Genomic DNA, 27,251 nt, shown 5'->3' on the forward strand with positions numbered 1-27,251 from the left:
GGGAGAGTAGGTAGGAGGGATGCTCATCGGGGATTGGGACAAAATAGCTCCCGCATCGCCTTACCAAGACCAATTTCATTCAGCTGAAGTCCATAAGGAGAGCCATTTTTGCTTAGGAATGCTTGGAAAATCTTTTCTTTGGCTTGGCCTATGGTATCACAATCAAGAACATTGACTGAAATATTCCGACAGACATCTGTGCTCTCATTTTCTGGGATGTTTTCAAAGACGACGTTTAATGCCTGCAAGAATACAAACGGGTTTCCAAGTCTATTAGATAATTGCAATCTGAAAGGCATTCATAAAAGACACAAACCTTGGTGGGTCCTACTAATACCGCTGACAGCACATTAGCAAACAGCGTATCGCATTATACTACTTTCATCTTTCTTCCATAATCCATTCTTTTCAGGGATAATGGAAAGGAAAACAGAAAGTTAAAACTCTCACTATAGAGCAAGCATTGAATAAATACATCTGAGGGTAAAATATATATATATATATACACACATAAATATTCTAAAAATGGCGATTTCTAATTTCATCCTCCAAAAAAAAATGGAAAGGTTCAACAGTAGATGAGGGCAGACTGGCGATTATCTTTTTTATTAATAGGACCACAGAGTCCCAGAAGTGAAGTTCCAGGTGACAGCAAAGGTTACGAGGTCCCTGTATTGATCACGCCAAAGAGGTCACTTTTTAATATGCAGCATTAATTACGGTAACATTTATCTCTCCCTCCACTTTCAACATCTTCAGTCAGTTTCCAAAGCCCTCATTAAAACCCCGGGATCCCCACCCTATACTATTATTCCTGCATTAATTACTTTACATTTCAGCACCATGACTTAACGTTTTGTCAGTTAACATTCTCCCAGCGCAGCAAAACCTCAGAATCACATTATGGGGAAGTAAGGCCTCCGTGGATGTATGAAAACACAGAACTAGAGAACATTTCAAAATGAATTTAAAAGCAATTTCAGGTTTACTTTGTCTAAAAATAAACAGATCAAAAACAACAAAGTTTACCTATGTGGATCCTCGGGGGAACCGATTCAGGGAAGTGTGGAGAGTATTTTGTAATCAGCATAACGTACAGGCTAGTCTAAGCCACCCTGGTAATCATGGGGGGGCCCTGGGTGTGGTGTGAAATGCACAGTTATTTAACATTTTTGAGCCTGGCTGTGATGAGAGAATGTAAAATGACTAAGGGAAATAAAAAAAAAGAAAACACAAATAATGTGGAGAATGAGGATCCTTAGGGTTAACTCAACTTTAAAATGGGTCTAATAACAGTACCTGCCTTCTAACATTGTCATGGAGATTAAATGAGATAATGCATGTCACAGGCTTCGCACATGGCCAGGCTGCTGGGAAGGGCTCAGTGATGGTGGTGATGATGATGATGATGATGATGATGATGATGATGACAGTAATAATAATAGCAGTAAGTTATTTCATATAACTTATCACAATTATTATTGTTAGTATTAATATGGCTTCATGTGGAAACAGAGACTCAGCGGCGTTGAGCAGCTAGGACTCTGACTCCACGCTCAGCATCTCTACCAGAGTGAGGAGCACGCTGCCGGCAAGCAGAACAGGGCAGAACATCACTCTGGGCTCAGACTCCTGGGTTTGTCCCAGCCCACCACTAACCAGCTAAATAACCTCTCTGTGTCTCAGTTTTCTCAGCTGCAAAGTGGGAATAACAACAGTACCTGCCTCCTGGGGTTCCTGTGTGATGAGCTGAACTAACCACACAGCACCGAGAAGACAGTGTGGCTCATGAGCGCTTCGGAGACATGACTTAACAAACCACTGACACAGCAGAGGGGCTTCTGAAACTCGGGGAGGGTTCTCAGTGGCATGTCTTCTTTTAACTGCCTTTACATCGTGCCCCTACAATGCTGTTTACAATTATGCAACAGTCACTGTGGTCCGGGCCTAACCAAATGATTAAAACTGTGAATCAGTGGAGTCAGAACTCTGAGGTTAGGCGGTGATGTCAGTCTGGCCTGAGAGTCTTCTTCCTGGGACAGAGAGTGGCTCCCCTGCACACTTGTGTTCCGGGCGGGTTACCCACCAGAAGGGCTGCAGCATGCCTCTGCTCACAGACCCGGACACACTGGACGGAAGAGGAGGCAGGGAGCGCTGGCCGAGGAGGGCAGCTGCTGGGTGGACTGTGCAGACGGAACCCACGTGGCGAAGCCTCAGGCCAGAGTCCTCGCCCTCTCCTCCCTTTTCCAGCGACATTTATTGACATCCCGCCAAACGCATTTCAAGACTTACTTCTTTTAATCTTCCCAACATCCTGGTGAAGGAGGCTGTATTATCATCATCCCCCTTTTAGAGTGAGGAAACTGAGGCACCGAGAGGCCAAATAATTTGCTCCAGGGACACAGTTCATAAGTGGCAGAGCCAGGAGTTGGCACCATGAACCACTCAGCTACGGGGTCCCTCCTCCTACCACCCTGGCCCTCCCTCAGTCCTCCGGGTCCCACCTACAGCCCAGGAACCCTCGGGACCTCCAGAAACCCTGTCGTAGATCAGGCTGCAAGTGAAGTCCTAAGCTAGACTCCCAGCACAAATGGGGCTCTGGAGGGTTCTCCAAATGCTAGAACTGCCTCCCCTGGTCTGCACAGACGTACCCGTGTCTCCCCATATTTCCCTTTGAGGTGGTCTCCTCACGGTGGGAGTCCTGGTGGTTAAGCTATTTCACAGGCTTCCAAAGATAAAGACGCACGGAAAGCATCTTTTAATCAGAGTTCCCACGATCCCAGCTTGTGTAATACTTTCATAGCTATTTGTGAAATAACATTCTGTGACTACCTAAAGGGCACCATTGTCTTTAACAAAAAGACCTCTTTATAGGCAATAAATGTTCTCCTTAAAAACATAACCACGGGAAAAAAAACTTAACTGGATGTAAAATAATGTAAATCTGCCACTGCCTCCACAGCTAAATGGGTGGGAAAAAGGTAAAATGGCATTTTATAGAGTCCACAGGGAATTCTGAGAGTAAATCCAGACACAAATTGATTTGTGTTCATTTTTTATGCTGCTAACACTTAGTGCTCCAACAGCAGTTTCCTAAAGCCCAAGTGTAATGCTGGTTCTCGGGGTCGGCCCTGCCTCTCGACCCCACCCCAGGCTCAGAAAACCCTCACTGGGCCTCTGTCTCCCTCCGGGAAGATCCAACAGGGAAGCGCCATCACTCCCCTTCAAAACCCATTGAACCAGAGTCTTCCAACCTGTGCCCTGCTCAGCGTGACGGGCTAGGGTGTGAGAGAGACCTTAAGACATAGGCCTTGTTCTCAGATAATTCCCAGTGCATGTGGAAAAAGGAGGCGTCCCCTGTCAAACAACATCCAGCACCAGGTGCAACTCTGTCACCCTCCGCAAGTGTTCACAGAGAATTTGGGAGGGGAGGACAGGCGGGCTGAGGGCCCGAGCCCTGAGCTGTGGGAGCGTGCGCAAGTCATCTAACTTCTCTGAGCCTTAAAATCCTCATTGTCCCTATCTCAAAGGAGTGACAGGATCACTAAACGACGACATGTAATAACAGCAAATTAAGGAGTGCTTCCTGTGTGCCAAGCTCTGTGGTGAATGATGTGCGTGTGTGTATTAGTACATATACATTAATCTCAGACACGACCCTATGACATAGATTCCACTATTATTCCCATTTTACAGATGAGAAACTGAGGCATAGAGAGGTTAAGTAAACTGCACAAGATCACCCAGCAAGAAAACGGTAGAAGCAGGCACTCTAGCTCTGTGTTCTTAAACACTTAGGGCTCCTGTCTTTCAAAATCTGAAAATGTTTTGTAAACTGAGGTCCAAATCTATGGGATGGCGATTAATTTTCAATACCGACAAACAGGTGAAGTGCTCTAAACTGTACACTAGTCTCTTCCTCCAAAATCTACCCCTCTGTTAAGAGGAACTGCCCTGGCTCTCCCTATGTCCTTGGCATGAAAGTGTCAGCAAAGCTGGGGCACCAGATGTGGTTGGTTGTCCAATCAACAGTCATCACCCCTCCTCGTGTGCTAACAGAAGCCAAGTATGGATAGCAGTGGGCCCAGCCTAGGTTAGGAATCACAACCGGTAGCAATTCCCTTCGTCTCCTAGACCAGGGACTGGTCATGTAACCCTGTTCTGGCCACTGAGACAAAAAGGGAAAGGATTTCTAATCTAAAAAAAAGGGGAGAGCAGTGCTTGGAGCAGTGGCAGCTGTTTTGTGGCTAGGAGGGAGGGACAAAAGGAACATGGAGATGGTGACCCGGAGCCCTACCACTGCTGAGTGGATGGACCAGCCTTGGGGCTACTTACCCCCAGACTTTCTGCTCTAGGATGCAACTCCACGCCCTTACTATTTCAGGCATCATTAGTCAGATTTTCTCTTACATACAGAGTGACCCTAAACTGACAGAGCTTGATGCTGCAGTAGATAAATTCATTCCCTGACATCCATCTACTTTGCATCTATTGTGTTAGGCATTGCAGACGACACAAAGTAGAATCTGGCACTGATCTCACCTAGGAAGTCTCTGAAGACTGGTACAACAACTGTGGGATACACACAACAAATTCTAATGCCAGGTAGAAAATAGTACATATAGATGGAGTGCTTTAGAGTTTCAGAGAGCTATTACCTCTCTGAGGTAATAACTTGGAGGAGGGTTTTCAAAGGAAGAGAAATCAGGGAAGGCTGCATGGAGGAAGGGGCATTTAAATTGGGTCTGGAAAGGAGCTGCATGTGCAGCAGTACATGAGGAGGCCTCTAGACCATGGAGATACTTGGTTTCAATTCTAATCAGATTGGTGAGCAACAAGCTTTAATGTTTTACTCAGGCTTCTAGGTCAGGAAGTCTAGATAAAGAATCCCACTTCCTTTGGGTAGAATAGGGGTTAGAGGACTTGAAGAACTGTGCTTGCCTTTCCAAAACCACTGCCTGCCATCTGAGAGAGAAGCCCTGGACTATTTATAAAAACAAAAGCTGAAGACGAGAATACGCGTCAGGTGTCTCATAACAACAGCCAGGGAATCTGGGAATCGTCTTAAACGCTTTGCTAACTCATTTAGTCCTCACAACTGCTCTAGAAAGCGGGCACTGGTATTAGCCTCATCTGACAGATGACGAAACCAAGACACAGAGAGGTTCAGAAACGTGTCCAAGACCATAGAGCTGGTGAGGGTCATGACTAGGATGTGTCCACACCCTTAACTGCAAAGCCAAAGGCCAGTCGAGGTGATAAAGTTCCAGACGGCAGTCCCACTCTGCCTGCGGGTCTCAATCCATGCTGTCAGAGCGGACAGCGTGAACACGGCCTGGCAGAGACGGATCGACCTCCTTACCTTGGCTTGGCATGGCACTCATGGAACCCACTCAATCTGGAGCACCCCGTGGCTCAGGCACCACCCACATGCATTTTCATGGAGCTCATGTTCACCCAGAATAAAGACGACCTCTGCCAGCCTCTCCTGCAACTGGGCATGGCCGTGTGACGAAGTTCTGGCCAATGAGATGAAGCAGATGTGTTAAGTGGCAGCCTCTGGGAAACTTCCTTAAAAGACAGCTGGTGACCATCTGTCCCCTTTTCTACAGCCCTGCTTATGTCCTGCTGGCTGGAATGTGGAAGGAGGCTGGGGGAGCAAACACAGACCATGAGGTGACCTGAGGACAAGACAGAAGGAGTTCAGGTCTGTGAGGACGTCCCAGTGCTGGACTGTCCACCCCAGGACTTCACGTGGGAGAGAAAGAAACTTCTCTGTTGCTCAAGCCACATGTAGCTTGGGTCTCTGTTCCCTGCAGCGGAACAGCATCCTAATGGATTTGGGAATATGCCTGTCACCAAGAAGGGTTATGAGAAGGCAAGGCTATCTGGAAGACACATGGCCCAGAACCCAGAGAAAGGACCAGACTGGACGGACTTGGTCCTTTGCAGCATGTCACAACCCAGCCCTTTTAGGCAGCTGGTTGTTCAGGTTTGTCACTGTGCCGTCCGGTTCACCTCTGTCCAGGGGGATGCTGTCTGCCACAGGCTGTAAATGCCCACATAGAGGAGGTAACGGGGTAACGTTTTCAATAGTAACATAAGCACACAAGCATTTAAGACAAGCTTTTAATGACAATGGATTCAGCTAATAAACTCTCTACATCACCCATCATCAATAAATAACCAACCGAAAAGAATGGTGAGGGGGTGCTTTCTGCTTAGTAGACCTTACAGTTGACAAGAAAAACAGCTCAGACAAGAAAATCTATGATAAATAAATAATGAGCACGTCCTCTGTGCCAGGCCTGATGGCTAGACATCTGACGTATATTATTTTTTGACCTCATAACAAATATACAAGGTTAGGGTTTATGATCACCTGTCTATGGATGAGGAAACAGGTTTAGAGAGGTTGAGTGACTTGCCCAAGGTCACACAGCCAGTTAGCAAAGTGCCTGAGCCTGGATTTACACCCAAGACTGTCAGACTCCAAACCCCAGCCCTTCTGCATTAAGCTACGCCACCTGGACACACAGCCACATTCCTGCTCCACTGTCCCTTCACACGACTTGGAAGTTGCAGAAAAAATAAGGCTGTGAGAGGTTAGGAGGATGAATGAATAGTAGGGGAAGAAAAATTCTTCCACACTTTGGCGGCAAAAGGATGATCCAGCTACCTCATTAACTCCTCAACCACATTTCCGGCTAATGAGGGCAGGGATGTTGCCGCATCCTTTCTGTAATACCGTGTAATACCTAGAAAGTAATTTTAAAATAATTTGTTACAAACCAGCAACTTAATCATAAAAGGACTTAGGCCAATAATAGCTTTCGTTAAATAAAACCTATAAAATATATTTCTAATTTCATTTCGGAGGCAAATTAAGGTCAAGAGAAAAGTCTGGTTCTTACACCAAAGTGAATTAAAGAGAGAAAGAGAGAGAGAGAGAGAGACAGGAGAAAACCACTTCTAGAAGTTCAGCAGAAGCAGCATGAGCCCAGAGTCAGAAGTGTCAGTCTCGGAAAAGCTTCTGAATTGAGGTTGTTCTCAAGCTGGAGTTGGCGGCCCAGGGACATACCACCAGACGCGCGCCTCTAACTCTGCCCTTGCCTGCCCGACCTCCCCTCTCCATCCTGCTTTTCCTTTCCCCACCAAAGACCAAGAGCCCAAAGCCTCCTGGATCAAGCTATTTTGCCCCCTCTAATAGAATAATGAGAATAATGAAGGCCTTCTCCATTTTGAAGAAAAAAATTAAGTTAGTCAAGAGAATTTCCTTAAATTTCTCTCACAAATTTTTCTAGCATTTGCTAACATTTGTTCATGCTAGAATCAAGTGAGAAACTGTCTGATTTAGCCCCAAATGATTGATTTCAGTATTTTAGGTTTAATATGAGTATTTTACAGATTTTTCTGTTTTTTGGCAAAGCACCCCATGAGTTTCAGATTTACGTAGAGTGTGAGGCATTTCCATTGCTGTGTCCCCAGAAGGAGAGGAAAGAGGCCAAGGCTTTTGGGGTTAGTGGGAGGCCAGATTCTAGTTCTATTTCTTGATTATGTCAAGCTCTAGAATGAGGGCGGTCGACCTTTCTGTAAAAGGCCAGACAGTAAATATTTAAGACTTTACGGCCTGTACAGTCTCTGTTACAACTCCTCAACTCTGCAGTTGTAGCAGGAAAACAGCCATAGAAACAGCAAATGAATGGGCATGGCTGTGTTCCAATAAAACTTTATTCATAACGATAGGCAGCAGGGCCACACTGGCCTCACAGGCTGCTCTGTGCAGACCCTCTTCTGGATAACAGTAACTTCAAACGGAATGCTGACTTTCACAATGCCAGAAAAGAAGAATCTAAAAAAGGCCTTTTCTCTCCACCGTGATTTGCTATAAAAGGTACCAGTCTCTGAGGGTATAAATAAGTATAAATAAGGATCCTTAACAATGAAATAATAGAGTCACATTTGAGCCATAAAGAAGAAAATTAAATACTTTTGTATTTAGATAACTAAATTATCTTCTAATCCCAAGATTATGGGCCAGAGAAGAAAGGATACAAAGAGTAAAGTCATTTAAAGTACTCAGTGAATGTTAATTTTTCATTTTCCACTGCTTGCCATCAACTAGGGAATGACTTACCTAAAATGATTATAAAAAATAGTTTCACTTCTTTGATCGGGAAGCTCAGAACCGTAACTATGAAGTTAGTAATGGTTTCAGTATGACTGCGAGTCATAATGGAAATGATTTGCACCATGGTAGAGAGAAAAAGGAAAAAAAAGCTCAAGACTTGTTACTTAACTTCACTGTTTCTCCACAAATGCTAGGAGTATTAAAAACAAGATTGCTGAAGTACAAACATCAGGATTTAATGAACGATGGAAAGTAACTGAGGTAACAGAGAATGACTTAATTGGGATGGTGGGTTGTTTAATTACGGGGATAATGGATCTTCTGAAAGGGCAAGATAAATGGAACAGAGGGAGCTGGTGAGGAATGTGGAGACCCGCGGTGTTAAAGGAAGCACGTGGACAAGAAACTCTTGCTAGAGATAGCGAGGGCTCTGTTATATATGAAATATTTCACTAAACATGACTGTCCCCCAAATGGAAGCTACTAGGGGAAAAAAGACAGACTGGTGTGGGCTGGCATAAACCCTCAATAAATCACAGTGGAGGCATTAAGATTCCCGCAGACGTGTATCTGTGCTTTTTCAAGAATTTCTAATAATCTTAACATCTTTCTCAGAGATATGAGAATGAGGACAATAAGATGTGTTTGTCGGAACCCTGTTTCCCAGGGTGCCAAGATGCTATCTCTCAGAAACAGCAGATTGGCAGGCTCATTTCCTGGTTTTAAGAGTTCAAAAGACCATTTCTTGCTTAACTTTGATTACAAGTCAAACTTCTCTTGCTAATTCAGCATACTTGCTACAAGTTGTTGGGTTTTCTCATTTCCTCCAAAAGTGAAGCAAACGTCCTTTTCTCCATGTGGTACCCTTTCCCGGATCTGAAATCCTCAAACCTTCACTTGCATCTCTGATGTTTCAGGTGATCTGCTCTGAAACCATCTTCTCAACACAGCGCACGCTGAGGGAGGGCCTTGAGATTCTCCAGTGCCAAAACTGAACGTGCCTAAGATTTTGCAAAGGAGGAAAGAACCACAGAGTGATAGGGCTTATTCCTCTTCTAGCTGGCAAAGCTGAATCCCTGGATATTAGAGGAAGACGAGAGTCCTGTGTGTACAAACTCTGCACTGATGCTGGCATTTGGGAGGACGATAATGTTAGAGCAGACTGCCTCATTGAGCACCAAGCCTGCAACGCCTTCACAGAGAAGGATGGTTTCTTAGGATACCGGAGTAAGTGTGACTCTACGGGGCTTTACTTAACTGTGAGGAAAGACAGAGGAATTTTCCTCCCAGGATGCACCAAACAAAGAATTACTTCCCAGAGCCCATTTGTTAGTATAATGATTTCATGTGTAAGAAATTGGCAAAATATCTTTATGTTCTAGAAAACACCCCACACCTCAGGGAGAACATATCCTAATCGTAGAGGTGTGAAACCTAACTTTTAGGTTGTTATATGAGGTGCTGTGTTTCTGAGCATTTTGCCAAACAGGAGTGTGGGGCCTCTTTTTAGATGTGTCCCTGCCATGGCACCCGGCTGTCATTTCAAGTTGCTCATGTGGCTGCCCTTGATTTTTTTTCTTTGACTTTTCTTTCCTTGAAAGAATTTACACACACAGAATGAGTGTGTTCACCACGCCTTCGTTTTCAATTACATAAACCACCTCAGGCAAACGGAGAAAGTCACGACTTCAAACCACGGTGCACAGGCCTGGGGGGAGGAGTAAAGTGAGAAACAGTGGAGGAGGGAGACGAGAGGAAGGAAGAAAACTTAAAATGTAAGGCTGAGGGAACTTGCGTGAAAAGAAATGAAAAACCTGAAATTTTTTATATAGACCTTCTGTGAACATTTTGTCACAGACGCACAGATCAGATCACGTGCCTTCTCTAGAGCTTCTAGTGAACCATCCACCAGGAAAGACATGTTGGGACAGGTCCAATAAAGGCATTAAAAATCATTTTTAAAGGCAAGGCCCCTAGAAACAAGCGGCCCAGCGCTTTTCCAGTCTCTACTAGCAAATCCATATTTGCAAAGGAAGATTTACGTGGGAATTGCTAAAATCATAATTTTCCATTAGTCTTTTCCCCAGGGGCTGCAAAGGAAAAAAGAATCCAAGAGTTGACATGAATTTCTTCAACATGAAGAAACATTTTGATGATGAGTTGAGTGTTAACAAATCAGAAACACATGGTCTTAATTGACTGTGAAATAATGTTTCAAAATGAAAGGGAGAAAAAGTGTTCAGATGTAAAGTATTAAAAAGGATGCAAACCTCAAAAGTTGCTGCAGACCTCTGACTTCTTCCCCGCCCCCAATCCCGGCTGCTCCTCTCCTCTCCTTCCTGTCTGGGTTCCATGTTTGCATGAAACTGAAATACTGCTGGATTCCCCCGACCTACATTCACTTGCAAATATTTCTCTTTGGGAACCTGTGGGGCTTCTCAAATGTTTCAAAGCGAGAGCATGAACATCTTCTGGGTTAGGACCGAGGCCTGGGTTTGAAGACAAAGCCTGGATCAGGGAAAGGAGTCAGTAGGCCCTGATGCCAAATTCATCTTTTGTTTTCCAAGATACCAGTGGTGTTCTCCAAGCTGGACACATGTTAGAATTACTTAGAACATTTAAAAAAAATCTATCCATGCCTGGGCTCCATCCCCAGAGATTCTGATTTAATCAGTCCCTGGGGAAGGCTTGGGCATTGGTCTGTCTAGATCTTCATTTCTAACAAGTGCCCGAGGAGATATGAATTAATTTTTTTTTTTTTTTTTTGCTGAGGAAGACTGGCTCTGAGCTAACATCTATTGCCAATCCTCCTCCTTTTTTTTCCCCAAAGCTCCCGTAGACAGTTGTGTGTCATAGTTGCACATCCTTCTAGATGCTGAATGTGGGACACGGCCTCAGCATGGCCGGAGAAGCGGTGCATCAGTGCACGCCCGGGATCCGAACCCGGGCCGCCAGCAGCAGAACGCGCGCACTTAACCGCTAAGCCACGGGGCCGGCCCATGGATTAAATTTAATAATGCTTTACATGGCACTCACGTGCCAGGCAATGTTCTAAGTGCTTTATAGAACATCGACTATTCTAATCCTCACAACACCCCCATGAGACAGGCAGGCACCATGATCATCATCTCCATTGTACAGATGAGGAGACTGAGGCACAGAGACGTTTCCAAACTTGCCCAAAGTCACACAGCTAGCCAGTGGCAGAGGCAGAATTCAAACCTGCCTGGCTCCAGAGTCAGTGCTCTTAACCATATACCAATAGTTCTCCAGTTTTGGTCCTGGACCAGCAGCGTCTGCAAGGAGCTCTTCAGAAATCCAAAATCTCAGGCCACACCCCGGACCTACTGAAGTAGAAACTCTGGGATGCTACCTTGGAATTGGTGTTTCATGCACTCTCTGGGTGATTCTGACGTGTGCTCAAGTTTGAGAACCACTGCACCCCCCGCCTCTTGGATGCACACCGGTATACAGACAGAAATCAGAACTGCCGCCTTTCTGCTCAGCCTCTCGCCTCGTGGATGGCAGTCGAGCACAGTGCCGTCTTCAGTGGAGGGGGAGCTACCTCTGACAGTGACAGAGAACTCGAAACAGCTGATGCATGGACTATTCTCCCACCAGAGAACATAACCAGAACATGGTCTACAGCAACGTGGTGCCTTCTCCAATTAGGGCATGAATTCTTCCAGGATGACACTGCAGTGCTCACCACCCGGAGCAAAGCCACAGGAGACTCAGCTCCCTTACCGAGCCATACCAAAACCCCACTGTAATTTTTTCCTCCTTCTCCACTAACAAGATTATGAAGAAGACTAGAGTCTCCATAAAGCTCAAGATCAAACCAAAACACAGTGATCTCTTTCCCAAGTCTCTATTAACAGAAAAGCACAGAAATCCCTCTAAAATTCCTGAATGTGCAAGAAATTGGTCTCTCTTCCTTTAGGAAGGGAGGAGGGTGGGTGAGTGGGGTGGGGATGGGTGAAAAGGATGTTCTTGAGTGGGTGAAACCCTCCAGCAGCCAGGCACTGATCTTCCTGTAGTGATTTACAGCGTTCCTCTAAAAATATCTATGAGATCACAGAACATTAAGTGCATGACACCAAACATTTGTAACTAATCCATGAAAATAAAGTAAGGGCGTCATGTTGCATGGGGAACACAGTGGAATTTGTCTTGTGTTATCGTTCTAAAATAAGACGGCCTCAATTTGGTTGAAACATATCGTCACACATTGTCTTCCAGAGGAGAGCAGTTTGAGAAATTCTGATTGCAATTAGAAGTGCTGAATAGGGAGTACTTTGCCTTTCCTTTGATGATGCTGAAAGCTATAAGCAATCCTGATATTAAAATCTTTGGAAATTGATGAGTACCCGAGGCATCATTACAATACTTTCTTCCCCAATCCAAGTAATTAAAATCTATTATGTGAACACGTGTTAATATTTTATCAACTACTGTTTTTAATTAACTAAACGTCTGAGGCCTCCAGAGGTAGGAATGATATTGTTTCATTTTAAGTGACGCCCCCCCGCCCCCACACCCCACCCTACCCTCTAACTCCCAGCCAGACTTATTTTTGCGTCTGGATGGAAAGCTCCATCACCAACATACCACAGTACTGAATTCCGGAACCTGCCACAGCAGCCAGTCTTCGTTAAGGGTGTACAGGGCTTTGCAAGTGATTACATCTACGGGACCCTTGTTTATTTTCTGGTTCAAAGTCGTCACCAGCAAATAGAACGGCTCTCCAACAGTCTCCTTGGAAAAGACACAAAAGTGACAGTTAGTTTTCTGCAGAATCCACCGTACTTTCCACAGAACTAAAGTTTCAGTTTATGGCAGTACAAGAGGAGACAGGAGGCAGTGTTTTCTAACAATCAATATGAAACTCCCAAGAAAATACATATTGCTCCACTTAAGATTGGGAGCAAAACTCAGGAAACTGCCTCAGCTCCCCAACACACACGCATGTTCACACACACACACCCCCTCATGGCACTGAGAGTGGACAGCCACGTGACATACAGTAGCTGGTCATTCTTTTATGTTCAAGCTTCTATATGGTAGACTCATGCTCCTCAATTGGCTAATGCCTAAGAACAGTTAGTAGGCAAGGTTAACAGAGGTTTAACCTTTGTTTACCTTGCGATTTAATTGCCCTTTTTTTTTTTTTTTAAGCAAACTGAAAATAAATGACACAATGATGAGCCTTGGTAACCTGAATAAATGTAAGAACGTTTTACACATTTGCCAAGGTGGATGTGTTTTGGTGTTAACAGCGTTTCACGAAGGAAGTGGCCTTCAGTGACACAATTTGCAGCCTTCTCTCCTGCCTGTGTGCTGGCCCGTCCCGGGGCCTCCCCAGACACAGGCTGCACAGCCTGGGCACCTTTACTGGTGCGGGGGCCACAAATGCTTCACCTCCTTTCTCTGGACCACAGCCAATTCCATCGCTCTAAGACTTTTCCCCAACATTCCACCCATCCCGATGGCTTCTTTCTCCAAACTTCTGCCACGTGCACTTTTTCTTGGACCAGGAGCTGCCACTCCTGCTGTTACTGAAATGCCTCAAATGTGTAGCCACCATGCACTTGAATAGACTCTGAGCAGCCCGAGTGGGAGGCTTGTGTTTCTGCTTCTGCTGCAGCCTCCAAGGCACGTAGCCCTGGGTCGACTACAGTGAATTTGCTAAGTAATAAACCTTTTATGATCAAGGGACGTTAAACTGCATGTGTGGGGGAGGAAGAGCGGGGCCAGAACCAGGAAGTCAAACTGCCTTAGTGATGATGAAGAGCCAACCATGTGACTAGGGCTTGAAGCACCAGTTTACAAAAGTCAGGCTTTACAGCCAATGCATCTGGCTTTGAAAGGAGGATTCCACTGGATCCCTCACCTGCTTTCCTTGCAAAGGTAAACTGAGACTGCTTTTAGGTCTCTTGAAATCCCACCCCACCCCTGCCCCATCCTTTATACTTAACGCAAGAACACGTGCTCTCCCCAATCCCGGGGCTTCCTTCTGCCCCCTCTGGCCCCCTACACTCCACTGGGCGCCCTTTATCACTTCTCTCTCCCCCGCTGACGGATCCTGGAGTCTCTTCCTTAGTGTAAGACAGAAGTGGAATGTTCAAAAATTTCCCAGGTGGGGGAGAGCACCGGGACTAGCACATGCTATTTAAATTCTTATGAGAAACTTCCTTTATTTAGTGGTTCACAACCACACTGTTCTCTTCTCTTCCCCCCCACCCCTTTGGGTAATGTCCTGACCGCAAACCTAGAACTTCTACTTCTCTCTTTTCCTCCAGCACACATCAGAGGCGAGGGCGACTGCCCTTGTGAGGGGCTGGATGTGCCCACAGAGGTTGGAGTCGGGGGCCAGACGGGCTCTCCTGGGCTGCGTGGAGGGGTAGCTATGGCCCTGTAGTCATGAATTCTCCAGAGTGCAGCTAGGCTGAGATAAGTAACATCTTGTCTTACACGGTTACCCACACCCATGGTTCTAACCCTGGATAATCATCACCAGAATCCCTTGAGGCTTTTGTCAAAAATTCAGGTGCCTGGGCCCCACGTTAGACCTACAGATCCAGATTCTCTGGAGATGAGGCCTGGGCATCTGTAGTGTCAACACCTTCCCAAGGGACTCTGATGTGTGGCTGGCTTAGGACACCATGCGGCCATGAGGTTTCCTTGTCACGACTGCACACAAGTTCTAAGTTAGTCATACCTGCTGGGGCCTTGGGCATTTTATGGGACCAGGGCACACACAGCTCCCCCGGGAGCCAGCCTGTGGCAGAGCCCATCCTACCCAACCGCCCTTCCCCTCTCATGATGGCAACTAAGTTTGGCCCCTTCACCGTCCTTTCCTTCCTGAGACCAGACCCTGGAGCTGGCCTTTTGAGCCTGTGATCTCATTCCATCCCTAAATCCTCCCCTAGGTCTGTGAGAAGGTATCTGCCTCACTGGGGAAGCAGTAAGCAGGGTGGTTACGAGCCTTCAAACCCTGGCACTGCCACGTGCTAGCTGTGGGATCTGGGGAAAGTCACATCTAGTCGGTGTGCCCCAATTCGCCCACATGCAAAATAGTCATAAAGGTACTTACCTCATGGGATTAAATGAGAAAAGGTAAGTAAAGCTCTTAGCATGATGTCTGGCACATTCAATAAATGGCAGTTGTTGTTGTTGTTGTTGTTGTTATTATTATTATGACTTTACCCACAGAGCCTTGGAGGCTCAGAGGGGAAGTTACCTGGAGGTCACAGAGCAGAGTCAAATGTTCGTGGGGTAAGGCAGAAAGACTAGGGCAGTCAGCATCCACATCCCCTTGGGTACCTGGTGAGGGAAGTCAGGCCCTCCGCACCAGAGGGAATTATTCCACTGAAAATGAAAGTACCGTCGACTGGCTCAATGCCACTTCCTCTTGGTGAGCATGCCGCCCCCTCACCAGCCCAAGATACTCTTGAATCAGCACTGCAAAATCTTGACCCAGAATCCTTTCTGTTCTAGGGGGCCATTTAGGCTTGGAGACCAGATTTTCTGAACGTCTCACCCCTTTAATGCCCAAGAGCAGCGAGAGCAAGGCGCCGACCAGCCCTTGAGGGCTCAGAGTTAAGAATCACAAGATTCCAGTAGAAGGAGCTGGAAAGGAATTTAAAACCAATGACCACGCCCCTCATTTGGTGAGTAGACAATGGATGCCCAGATGGAGAGTCCCATGCCCAGAGACAGCGAGCTGGGGCTGAGAGGAATTCAGAGCCTGAACCTGCTGCTTCTGAACAAGACTCCTAGTCCAGTGCTCTTCTCCTACCCCCGGGTCCTCAAATGTAGGGCGCATGGAATCACCTGGAGGATCCTGGAAAACATGGATTATCGGGCTCCACCCCTGGAGCTTCTGGGAGCTTCTGATTCAGTGGCACTGCGGGGGGACAGGAGTCTGCCCTTTAAGACCAAGACCCAGGAACTGGTGAAGGTCCTGCTGCCTCTGTTTAGAAGCAGCTGTGGCTGAAGCCAGAATGCTGGGAGGCAAAAAATATTCGCCCCAGAAATAACCATTCAACACCTCTCCAAAGCGTATAATGATTTATACCAAGTAAACAGAAAAGAAAGCAGATTTCATTAATCTTAATAAATGGGTATTGCCTTGGGAGAGGAAGGGGCTGGTAAAAAAAAAAAAAATGTTGTGCATCTACTTGTAAGATTGCATTAAACATTAAACTAAGCACAGTCTATTTAAAGTGCTGCTTTTGGATCTAAACTTAAGTAGCACTGTTAAAACCTGTGGCATAGCAGTGTATCTTATTCAAAGTTTAATTAGATTTCGGAACTAGCTACAAATACACAATTATGCAGTTTTGCTAGAATCTGGATGGCTGGTGAAATTAAAGAAGAATAAGAACCTTCTGTGCCAGGAGCCTTAGAGGGCAGAACGAAGACTGGGTTCAACAGAACACTCTTCTTTTCCCGTTCATCTTTTATAATAATAATGGCCAATATTTATGGAGTGCTTACCCAGTGCTAAGCAATTACATACATTTTCTCATCTGTGCTTCCAAACAGCCCTAAAATATTCTGCCAATTGTACAGGTTATAAAACCAAGGCTCAGACAGTCAAGAAACCTGCTCAGGGCCTTTAGTAAATAGTGAAGTCTAGATTTGGACCAAGCAGCAGGCTCCAGGGCCCACTCTCTTAACCACTGGAATCTGTGCAAAGTTTACATTTGAAAAGATTTTAAGATTCAGTTATATTACAACCACATTCATACAGTAACTCCAGCAAAGTGAACTCAAGGGGCGGGCGGCTCTTTGGGGACTTGCTTTAATGTGGAGTGACTGGTTAGAATTGAGTGTCATTAGCTTACAGCGCACTGGTAGGTAAATGGGTATTTCGAAGATGCTTCAGAGGCCCTGAAAACAGTGTGTTCTCTTCAGTATTAAAATATTTTCCCCCCTCAGTACATTTTCTTAAATGGCTGACTGGGCTCTGGTTGTTACTTAATGATGTAAAGGTGGGCCACAAGTCAATGGGTATTAAATTTCAGTTATGCAAGATAAATAAGTTCTAGAAATCTACTGTACGGCATTATGCCTATAGATAACAACACTGTTTTGAACACTTAAAAATTTGTTAAGAGGGTAGGTCTCATGTTAATTGTTCTTATCACAATAAAGTTTTAAAAAAGAGAAAAGAAAAGTCTTACCTGAGGAAATTCTAAATGAATTACATTTGCATAGGCCAGTTACAGCAAAAACAAGTTTTATTTTCCTCTCTCTCTGCTCCTGGTAAGGACCAAGACTAAAAGCGGGTGAATGCTGACACTGTGGTGTGCTAGGGACTCACCCTGGCAAAGACATCAGCATCTGCTAAAAATAACCACCGATTGTCTTACCTCTGACACTGCTGAGGGATGTGACACTTACCCGCAGAAAACCAGAGAGGCAGACAGACATCCAGTTTGTAAGGAGTTTTTCAACCACAGACTCAGTGCGCCTCAGCATGAGTTTGGGCTGCATGTTACTGGACTGTTCCATCAGGTCTCTGGTCAGCACCTCCAGGATGCTGGTCAGGTAGACCAGCTTGGTTTGCAGTGCGATGGTTAAGAAGGAGGCAAACAGACACCTGTGTAAAAAGAGAGCCTCGGTTACAACAGCCAAGACACAGAAACACCTATGTTTCCATCAACAGAGGAATGGATAAAGAAGTTGTGGTGTGTGTATATATATAAACACACACAATGGAATACTATTTGGCCATAAAAAGGAAGGAAATCTTGTGATTTGTGACCACATGGATGGACCTTGAGGGCATTATGCTAAGTGAAATAAGTCAGACAGAGAAAGACGAATACTGCATGGTCTCACTTAAATGTGGAATCTAAAAAAAAAAAAAAGAACCAAACTCATAGAAGAGATCAGAGTTGTGGTTACCAGAGACAGGGCTCGGGGGGAGGGGAAATTGGAGGAAGGTGATCAAAAGGTACAAAATTCCAGTTATAAGACAAATAAGTCCTGAGGATGTAATGTACAATATGACCATCATAGTTAACACTGCCTGTACGGTATTTTGAAAGTCGCTAAGAGAATAGATTCTAAAAGTTTTCATCACACAAAAAAATTTCTTTTTTCTTTTTTCCATTTCTGTATCTATATGAGATGATGGATGTTAACCAAACTTATTGCAGTAATCAATTTGCAATATATGTAAGACAAGTCATCATGCTGTACACCTTAAACTTATACAGTGTTGTATGTCAAATATATCTCTATAAAACTGAAAGAAAAAAAAGAAGATACACCTAACAAAGAAGCACAGAAAAAAAGAGCTTGGTTAACGAGGTTAACCCTCAGCCGTGGCTTGGCTTGATGCTGATGGTAGTTTCCGTGGAAGCTCGAGTGGCAGTGGGGTGCTGCCCTGTGGGTGCTTTTGTTTTTAATGTCTAGCTTTCAACCACCTTTGTCCTCAATCCATAAAAACCACACACCAATGTTAACTTGAGGACATTTGATGTGTTTTCAGCACTTAAACTTCAAACTAGAGTGGTAACAAGAAGAAATGTCTGTCCCAAATTTTCAGGGTGTTTTCAAAAATAAAAAATAGCACTTCCGCTTTTTTGATTCAGGACTCATGTTTTTTCTTGGTGTTGGGGTTTTTCAGGGTTTTTTGAGGGGGGAGGTTGTGTATGTGTGTGTGTGTGTCTTCAAAACAGAATTTGCGTTGGGGTGGTGTGATCTGAAACGGAGGTATCTTGGCTGCATGACCACCCAGTCAAATAGCCTCTGGATAAACGCATGTTCTCAAGACACTAAGTTCAGGCTGTGGTTTGGAAATAAAATGAGGGGCTCAGCTTTACTCTACTTAATGCCTTTCAAAATATAAACAAATTGACTAATACCTGTCCTTCACCGAAAAGTTCTTCTGCTTTTCAAGGGTGTGGATGACAGTCACAAGGAAACTCTTATTACAAATTAGGGCATCCAAAGCTGTGAGACTTTCATTCTTGTCGTTGGCATCTCTGTTCTGAAAACAAATGTATGTAATATAATATAATGTAATATAATATACTATATAAACTCAAAGTTAGAAAGTAGATCCACAATGGGTTTTTCCAAGACAATGAATTATTTAATATTGAATTCATGATCCCAAAAAACCCACAATAAAAATTCAAGGTAATAATGGAGATGATGATGATGATGATGATGATGATGATGATAACACTATGACAGTCAGGCACTCATGGCTAAAAATGAAAACTTATAGACTTACATGCATATCTTCAGTGAAGATGTGTGTGAAGCCACCTGACTGAGAGGAAGGAGACACTTTTATTATTCATAACATCCAAAGGAAATGAATAGTGTATTTTTGTTATAATACCCAAGTCCGTTTTAATAAAGTAGAGACACTATTTGCTAATCTGAAGAGCCCCTGGGCTTATGCTCACTGCGTATCATCTAATACATAATAAATAATTATTCAGCTCTCAAGAAACACCAGTGAATTCTGAAAGCCTCTAAAAAGAATAATTATCACTGCATCAGTCCCATTTTTGGTAGATGAAGGCATCTCGCACTTTAAAAGAAGTGACTCAAAAGTTATAAAGAAGTGGTGGTTAAAGAATTATGCAAATATGCAGACCACTTCTCATGCAATTTACCTTCTAAGGATAAACACAGAGTTATGTTGGTAAGTTTTTACGAGTCTTAGCTTAGTAGTATCTACTGTCTCAGTACACAACGTTATTCACGACGGGGGGGGAGGGGGGTGCTTGAAAGCTTGAATCTGAAGCCAAACTACTTGGGTTCCATCCTTATTTTATCACATACAGGTCACATGACTTTGGACAAGTTATTTAACCTCTATGCCTGACTTTCCTCATCTGCAAAATGGGGAAAACAATGACTTCCACCTCATAGGCTTGGTTGAAAATAAAAAGAATGAGTGCATCATAAGTTCTCTAGGTCAGCTATTATTATTGTTTTTATCACTAATTTATGATAAACTAGACCACAATGCTGTTGTCATGCTGGTTTCTAAAAATATTTATATATGCTATGCTATGTAGCTCTTGAATATAAACTTCTAAGTTTGAGCTTTCTTTTTGAATGTTTCATAAATCTTATTGGAATTAAATGATTAAATTTTAAAAGCATGCTGAGGAACACTTTAAATGAGTCAACAGAATGAAGATATAAACTCAGACATCCAGGTTTCTCTTTTTTTTTGTAATTGAAACTTTAGGCTATTTTATATCTTATTAAAGTAAATTTCTTCTGCAGAGAATTTTTGCTTTATAGTTTCCAATCTGTTAGCCCAAGCAGAAGACTTCAAACTATTTTGGTCATACTCTCCCCTAGTAATAAGTAGAAAAATCAGACCCTGGGTTTGCATTTTCTAGTTCCTAATATCTGCTGAATCAACTTGATGTAGATATGCAGCTTAAACAGTATGATTCTTGACCTTAAACAGGGAAATGCTACCTGACTGCCTGTGTTCTAAGGCTCCTTCCTCCTTTCATTTAAATTTCCCTCTTCTAGAAGGTTGGATGCTCTGCTTTCCCTTATTTCTTCTCCTCTTTTCAGCAAAACAAAGCAGTCAGTATAATGAAAACCAAGGCTTTAAAAGCCAAAACCAACCTGCAGGGCAAAGAACCAGCAACTGGTAATTCTTTGGTCTCTGCAAACCTACAATTTCCTCTGGGTTTTGCCTATTGGTAGGTGTCGACCACCTAGTTCTCCCTCCACCACCCAATCTCCAGGCCTAGAGGATATGGCTCCTGATCATCAGAAAAGGGCCTAATTACAGGAGGACTTTTTTGCAGCCTAGAATGCATTTCCACTGGCATTGTTCTAATAGAATATGTTCCCTTGTTCTATCTTTTCTTAATTATTATAAATTCAATTTTAACTTAGGTCTTCTTGATAGGGTTCTAATAAATTTATGCGTGTTTTTCCTGGGTCTTCTCCTTTAACAACTCCTTCTGGCTTCTGTTATTATGGCTTTCCGACTTGCCTTTCAGGAGCATATATAACCCTGAGTTAAGTCACTTTGGCTTCTTGCAACTCCTGGCTTTTTTTTCTTTTGAAACACTCAACTTGCAACGGTGTTCCTTTGCATTCATCACTCTGCCTTGCTCCTGGCTACCGAATTTAGAAGATGGGAGAATTTCTTTTTCAGGCCACAGAATACTCTCTTCAGCACTCAAGGGCAATCATTAACTGTAAAAGCCCACACAGTACTCATGTTGATGATAGAAATCTCTGTTATTTTATTGCTATTAAATTCTTAATGGGGATCTCAGATAGCTGGGAAATAGGACTCATGATGCAACCTTGCTAAGGCCCTGCACAGTCATCCTGATTCAGGGAATTAACTCCCCTCCCCAGGCGGTGTCCTGGCGTAGAAATGGATGAGGTGGCAAATGGCAAGTCTTGGTGCCTGGTACTCTTGGAGGATAAGTCACAAAAAAAATACTTTACAAGTACAAAAAGCTGAAGTCTTATTCATAGCCTTCTTGATTTACAACACTGAGGCTTGGACAAAAAAATGTGGTAGGTGTTTTATGGACGTATCCCAACCTCCAGACACAGCATCACATATCATGATGTCCACTTCTAGAATTATAGAGGAACTGGAAATTGCTTACTGCATGTGTCTGAACTTCTGGCCAAATGTAGCTGAGAAGCTTCTGGTAAGGTGATACAAGCTCTCTTTTGACCTGGAGACATTTCTGGCTTTGCTTAGAAGTCTAGGTTTAAATATGATAATGGGTGTTGATGTGTTCTAGAGGTTGGGCCTCTCTGTGGTTACCAGCTCTGGATAAAAAAGGGCAATATGGCGGAGCTGGGGTATTGGGATGTGGAGGTGATGATACAAGGATGACTGTATCTCACCAAAGACTTGGGAGGGTAAATGAAGAAGGCTGAGTGAGTGGGTGAGAAAATGGAGGTGTTAGAACAGAAGTGAGACCGAAAACCCAAAGGGTTAAGTAGACTACTCCTCAATGTCCCAGAAGAAATTAATTAATCATTTCGTGCAGCTATTTCTACTAAAAGAGGATGACACGAATGGATCAGCTAAAGAATAACTGCTGAAGAGAAACATAAAAGCTCTACAATCACTAAAAATGGCTGTTATCAACTCAAATTCTATACATGTCTACTCTCCTCCCTCTCGGCCAACAGTTCTTTTCATTTCCAATTGAGAAGTAATAGTGAATAATCTAGTAGCTGCAATGTAAGTCATGCAGATAAACACAACAAATTGGCCAGCCCACAATTTATTGATTTTTAAATAAACTAGCTCGCTTCCCAGCTACAAATTCAGTTCTAAACTGGTAGTAAAATAAAGCAAAAATCATCACTCTGAATTTCTGTCCCTCCTAGGTTTTTGTTACTGGACAAAGAGTAATTGCCGGTGACCCATCACTGCTTTACACCCTAATCAATCCAATTAATGATTATCCTCCTCCCTGCTCTGCTCAAACTCAAGCCATTATTTTGTACCAAGCCCATTATCCACAGCTGCCTTGGAAGCAAACACCCATGTTGACAACAGCAACAAGCACCTTCATTATTATTCAAGACTCAACCTTAGGAATATGATCAATGCTCTTTTACCTCAGGGAAGAAAGTTCTCAGAGCAAAATGTTTGTAGTCAAGGAAGGGAACAGTTCCAAAACTATCAACCACATCCAATTTATCCATCTGCAGCTCAGCAAAGCCTGCAAAACAGAATCCCAAGAGCAATATTTTAACCCACCAAACAATGGATAAGATCTTCTGCTGTTTTGTCTAACACGGAGTATGACCTTCGTTTTCATTAAAGAAGAAACAATAGATAATTACTTGGTTGGCTGCAGAGAAGAGCTGAAATAAAACACAAAGCCGGCCCCAGACCCTGCTGTTCAGTTGTCTTCTATTATACAACAGCTCTCATTACCGTGGCCGGCTCCGTTTAAGGGTGTAAAAAAAAATGACAATAAAAAAGGCTCGTTTTTCTACAAATAAAATTGTGGAGCCTACCGTCACGTATCTCCTTCCGGAGTTCGCTCTCCAGGAGTTCCAGCTGTTGGCTCTGTTTGCGACTCAGCTCCTTCGACTTGTGCCTGGTCACCCCCACGGCTGCTGAGGAGACAGAGATGCAGCATCAGATGGACGTGTTTAACTCACAAACCAAAAAGGAAAACTGAAAACCAACCTTCACAGTTCTTTTACAGAGAGAGAGAGAGAGAGAGAGACAGAGACAGAGGCAGAGAGAAAAAGAATAGCATGTAAGAGTTGAAACTGATAAAAAGAAAAATTCCCAGTGAGGAGTCACTCTGAAGAGGAGGATGCTATAGCAACAGGAAAACAAGAAACTACTCATCTTAAGAGTAAAAACTAAATCAAATAACCTTCACTTGTAACCAGAGATCCCAGTTGGCTGGAAAATAATGAAACAAGCCAAGTTTCCCTACAGCCACAGGTCACTTATATTGTTCCATTCTTTTTTTTAATGTTTCTAAACATCCCTGGAGAAATAAAGTTGAGCCGCAAATGCAGAAAGAAACCCCAGATCCACAGTTAGCTACATAAGGCAAACTTGCATAGATCAAATGGGGTGACATGATGAGTGGTCCACAATGAACCCCTGCATCTGGATGTTGCTTTTTTCTCCATTTCCTCTTGCTTCTAACTGTGCTGTAGAGGCAGTAAACTGAACAGGTTCAGTGCTCGGGTCCATGTCCCTGCTCTGCAGTTTACTAGCTGTGTGCGCTTGGGTAAGTTCCTTAGCATCTCTGTGCCTGGCTGCTTTATCTTTCAAAGCACCTACCTCATTGTGATGTTGAGAGGATTACAAGAAGTAACTCACAAAAAGCATTTAGAACTTATTTTTTAAAAAGAATACTCAACGATTGTCAACTATCATTATTGACATGGTTCCTCAGGCTGCACTTTGGGCAACGCTGGCTCAGTGCATGCAAAGGGAGCCAGTGGGCCACATCCACAAAGCAGTTTTTCACGACTGAAATCTCCAGGGGAAGCCACAGTGGGGATGTTTTGTAGGTGGCAGGCCTAGGCCAGGTGTGTTTATTGTTTTCACTAATGATGTGATTGATGGACTAAAGAGTACACTTACTCAAGCTGCTGTTGACACGTGCCTCCCTGGAATCATGGTAAGAAGGGGATAAGACTTTTAAAGGGCTTTGCAGATGCCAACGAAGCCAAAAGCAATGTGTCAAATTGAGCCCACTTTATGCTTAAGGAGCATAAACAAACTCTACAAACAAAGTGAAACGAGAGGAAGGAGAGTCACACAGCCCAGGAAGAGATCAGAGGTCTCTAGGAAGTCACAAAGTGGATGTGACCCTATGGTGAGACTGTTCTATCTATGGCTGTGTAATAGCAGCGGATTCTCAAAATTGAGCCCAGCATTTAGAATTTACAAGTAATCGTCTTACTTGAAGTCAGCACCAGCCAAGACTTTATTAAAATATCAAGCCCAATTCTGGATTCCAGATCCATAATAGGGTGGACATCTTGGGGAGTGCATAAAAAATACCTGAAATGATCATCAACAGCGCAAAACAGGGTGTCTGCAAAATGAACTCCTTCCATCAGGCCAGTTAATCATACATGTAAGTCTTTCCCTCACTGGATTGGGAACCACCCAAGAGAAAGGCCGAGGCCTTAGCTCATCTTCTGTAGTTCTAGAGACTTTCATAGTTATTAGCCACATAACAGGTGCTCAATAAACACAAGGTAAACGGATGCAGGGATGGATGAATGAATGCAGGAGGAAGTGAGTATACCGAAGAAGACATTAGCAACTATAAACAGAAAACATTAGAAAGGCATTGCCTGTGTGAAATCAAGGAATATCAAGTGCCACATTAATTGTGGAGGAGAGTTCTTTTTTCTAAGAAGACAATAGGAAACAGACTTAAAATGAAAAGCAGCTCAGAACTAGAGGTCACAAACCAAATGGCTACAGGACCAGTGGCCTGGGTGGAGACAATAGGGAGTGGTGGAGACTGTGGCAAAAACCCAGTGAACACATCTCAAGGGGTAGCTGCTACTCAGTTCTCACAAACTGATACTATGGAAAATCTGAGATCTAATAATCCAGATTTTTCAAATTTTCAAGAGATTTTTCAAAAATATGAAGTACCTAATTTTAAAATGTTTTAAAAAGTGCCATGTGGGCCAAACAAAACACATCAGTGGGCCAGATTCAGCCAGTGAGCAACCAGCACAGGATCGCTGTGCTTGGATGAGCCTTGGCATATTTTAATAGTTGGTACAGATCACACTTCTAAAATATAGTTCTACCAGGAAAAGCAGGGCTGGGGTGGGGTGGTGGTGGTGTTTGGTGGGGGTGAGAAGGCAGGAGGAGATGACCAAGTCCTAGGAGTCCAAAATCCCAGGGGAGTTCTGGGGGAATAATGTAAATGGAATATCTGATATCATAAGTCAAAGGCTCGAGGAAGCAAAGTGGATCATATTTCTCAAACACCAAGATACCATCTTTGTAACCCAGCCTTTTATTGATGAAGCATACTAAAAAATGTTGAGAAAGCCCTCAATGCATACCTATCATTCCTTTCCCAAAGTTTTGATGTGGGTTTTCACCCATTAATACTTAATTGAAGCAAACAGCCCCTGAAAGCTGCAAGTCTGCCTGCCTGAAGAGAGGCCCCAGGGAATAATTTCTCTGACAAAATTAAACAGGGCACTTACCAAAAATGACAATCACTAGCAGGACGGGAAGCACAATCAGAAAATACCAAGGGGAAGGAACTGATTCCCGTTCCACATAGAGCTCCAAGTTTCCCAGCTTGACCTGATGGGACAAAGAGTATCATTAGACCCAACCGAGCTGGGTACCATATTTACGGGCACAGTTTTTTCCCCCAAATGGTTTTCTCCAAGATACAAAAAGAGGTGACAAGCTAGGTAGGATATCTGAGTTCAAGTCCCATCTCTGGAGCAGATTAGCTACATGACCTTGAGCAAATCAAGAACACTCCCTGTGCCTCGGTTCCCAGATGTCAGTCGAGGTCTGCTGGACTAAACCTAGAGATTTTAAACTTTGGTCCTCTTTACCCTGGGGGTTTAAAGAGGTGGTAACCTGTGGATGAGAAGCCTCTTTACCCTTCGCCTAAGGAAGTAACTCGACTTTTCTCTCTTCTACATCTCATGTTTCCTTGGCAGACCTATTTTGAATGAAACATTCTGTGGTGAAAACCAGTTTGGCAACACTGCTTGGGTGATCCCTGAGGGTGTTTCCAGTTTTGGCATCTTTTGGTTATAAAAATTTTGTAAAACTTGTAAAGGGAAAAACTCTATATCAAGCCTTATTTTTGCACTGATGTACACACAAGTATTAAGGAACACTTCCATCCCGGGAGCCACGGCTGCCCCACGGAGGCACTGGAGCAAGGCAGCCAGAGCACAGGTTCTAGACCCGGAGAGCCCAAGTCCTAAACCCCAGCTTTGCCACCTGCTCTCCTGACCAGCTATAGGAGCTTAAGTTGCCAGGCCTCACTTTCCTCGTCTATAAAATGGGATGTTGATAGTGCCTCTTTGTAGGGTTGTCTGAAAACTAAACACATTATGTCATTTAAGTAAGTTTGCTTACTTAAGCAAAACTGCTCAAAACTCTCCAGTGGCTTCCCAGAGCTCAAAGCCAAGCCCTCGCAATGGCCCACAAGGTCGCAATGATCTGCTACCTGTCCCTGCTCCCTCCAAGAACTCTTAACCTCCTCAGAACTCTCCCCCTTGCTCCCTCCACTCCAGTCACACCGGACTTCTTGTTGCTCCTCAAAGGCACCAGACAGGCTCCTGACCCAGGACCTTGGCACCCTGCGGTTCCCTCTGCCTAGAACCCTCTACCCCAGATAGACCCCAGCTCATTCCCTCTTCTCCTTGAGGGCCTCACTCAAACGTCATCTGTACAGGGAGACCGTTCTGCCCCCCCATCGTAAACCCTGCAGCACTGTCCCCCACGCTCCTAGTCTCCTTTCTGCTTCATTTTTCTCCACAACAATCACCACCATCTCACACACGTTTTATTTTATTTACTTTTTTACTACCTGTCTCTTTAGGTCATCTCCATAAAGGCAGATGTTTTTGGTCTGTTTCTTCT

The 27,251-nt window shown here is 44.0% G+C and overlaps 1 protein-coding gene across 5 annotated transcripts in view; it reads right to left on the reverse strand.

The window, feature by feature from the left end:
• PLXNC1 (plexin C1) overlaps positions 1-27,251 on the reverse strand; it is a 146,130-nt gene that overhangs the window by 26,364 nt on the left and 92,515 nt on the right. For 3 of the 5 annotated variants that reach the window (XM_087449102.1, XM_087449100.1, XM_087449098.1), the window contains exons 15-22: positions 25,844-25,946; positions 23,147-23,248; positions 22,742-22,845; positions 19,389-19,427; positions 19,015-19,139; positions 17,543-17,741; positions 12,743-12,889; positions 65-242 (exon numbers count right to left, since the gene is read on the reverse strand). In XM_087449102.1, coding sequence (XP_087305228.1) covers positions 65-242; positions 12,743-12,889; positions 17,543-17,741; positions 19,015-19,139; positions 19,389-19,427; positions 22,742-22,845; positions 23,147-23,248; positions 25,844-25,946 — 997 coding nt within the window. The remainder of the gene's footprint in view (positions 1-64; positions 243-12,742; positions 12,890-17,542; positions 17,742-19,014; positions 19,140-19,388; positions 19,428-22,741; positions 22,846-23,146; positions 23,249-25,843; positions 25,947-27,251) is intronic. The other 2 variants (XM_087449099.1, XM_087449101.1) reach the window with 2 other exon arrangements.

This window comes from Ceratotherium simum, chromosome 25, assembly GCF_057802395.1.
Source record: "Ceratotherium simum simum isolate JZ-2026a chromosome 25, ASM5780239v1, whole genome shotgun sequence".
NCBI classification, from domain to species: Eukaryota; Metazoa; Chordata; class Mammalia; order Perissodactyla; family Rhinocerotidae; genus Ceratotherium; species Ceratotherium simum.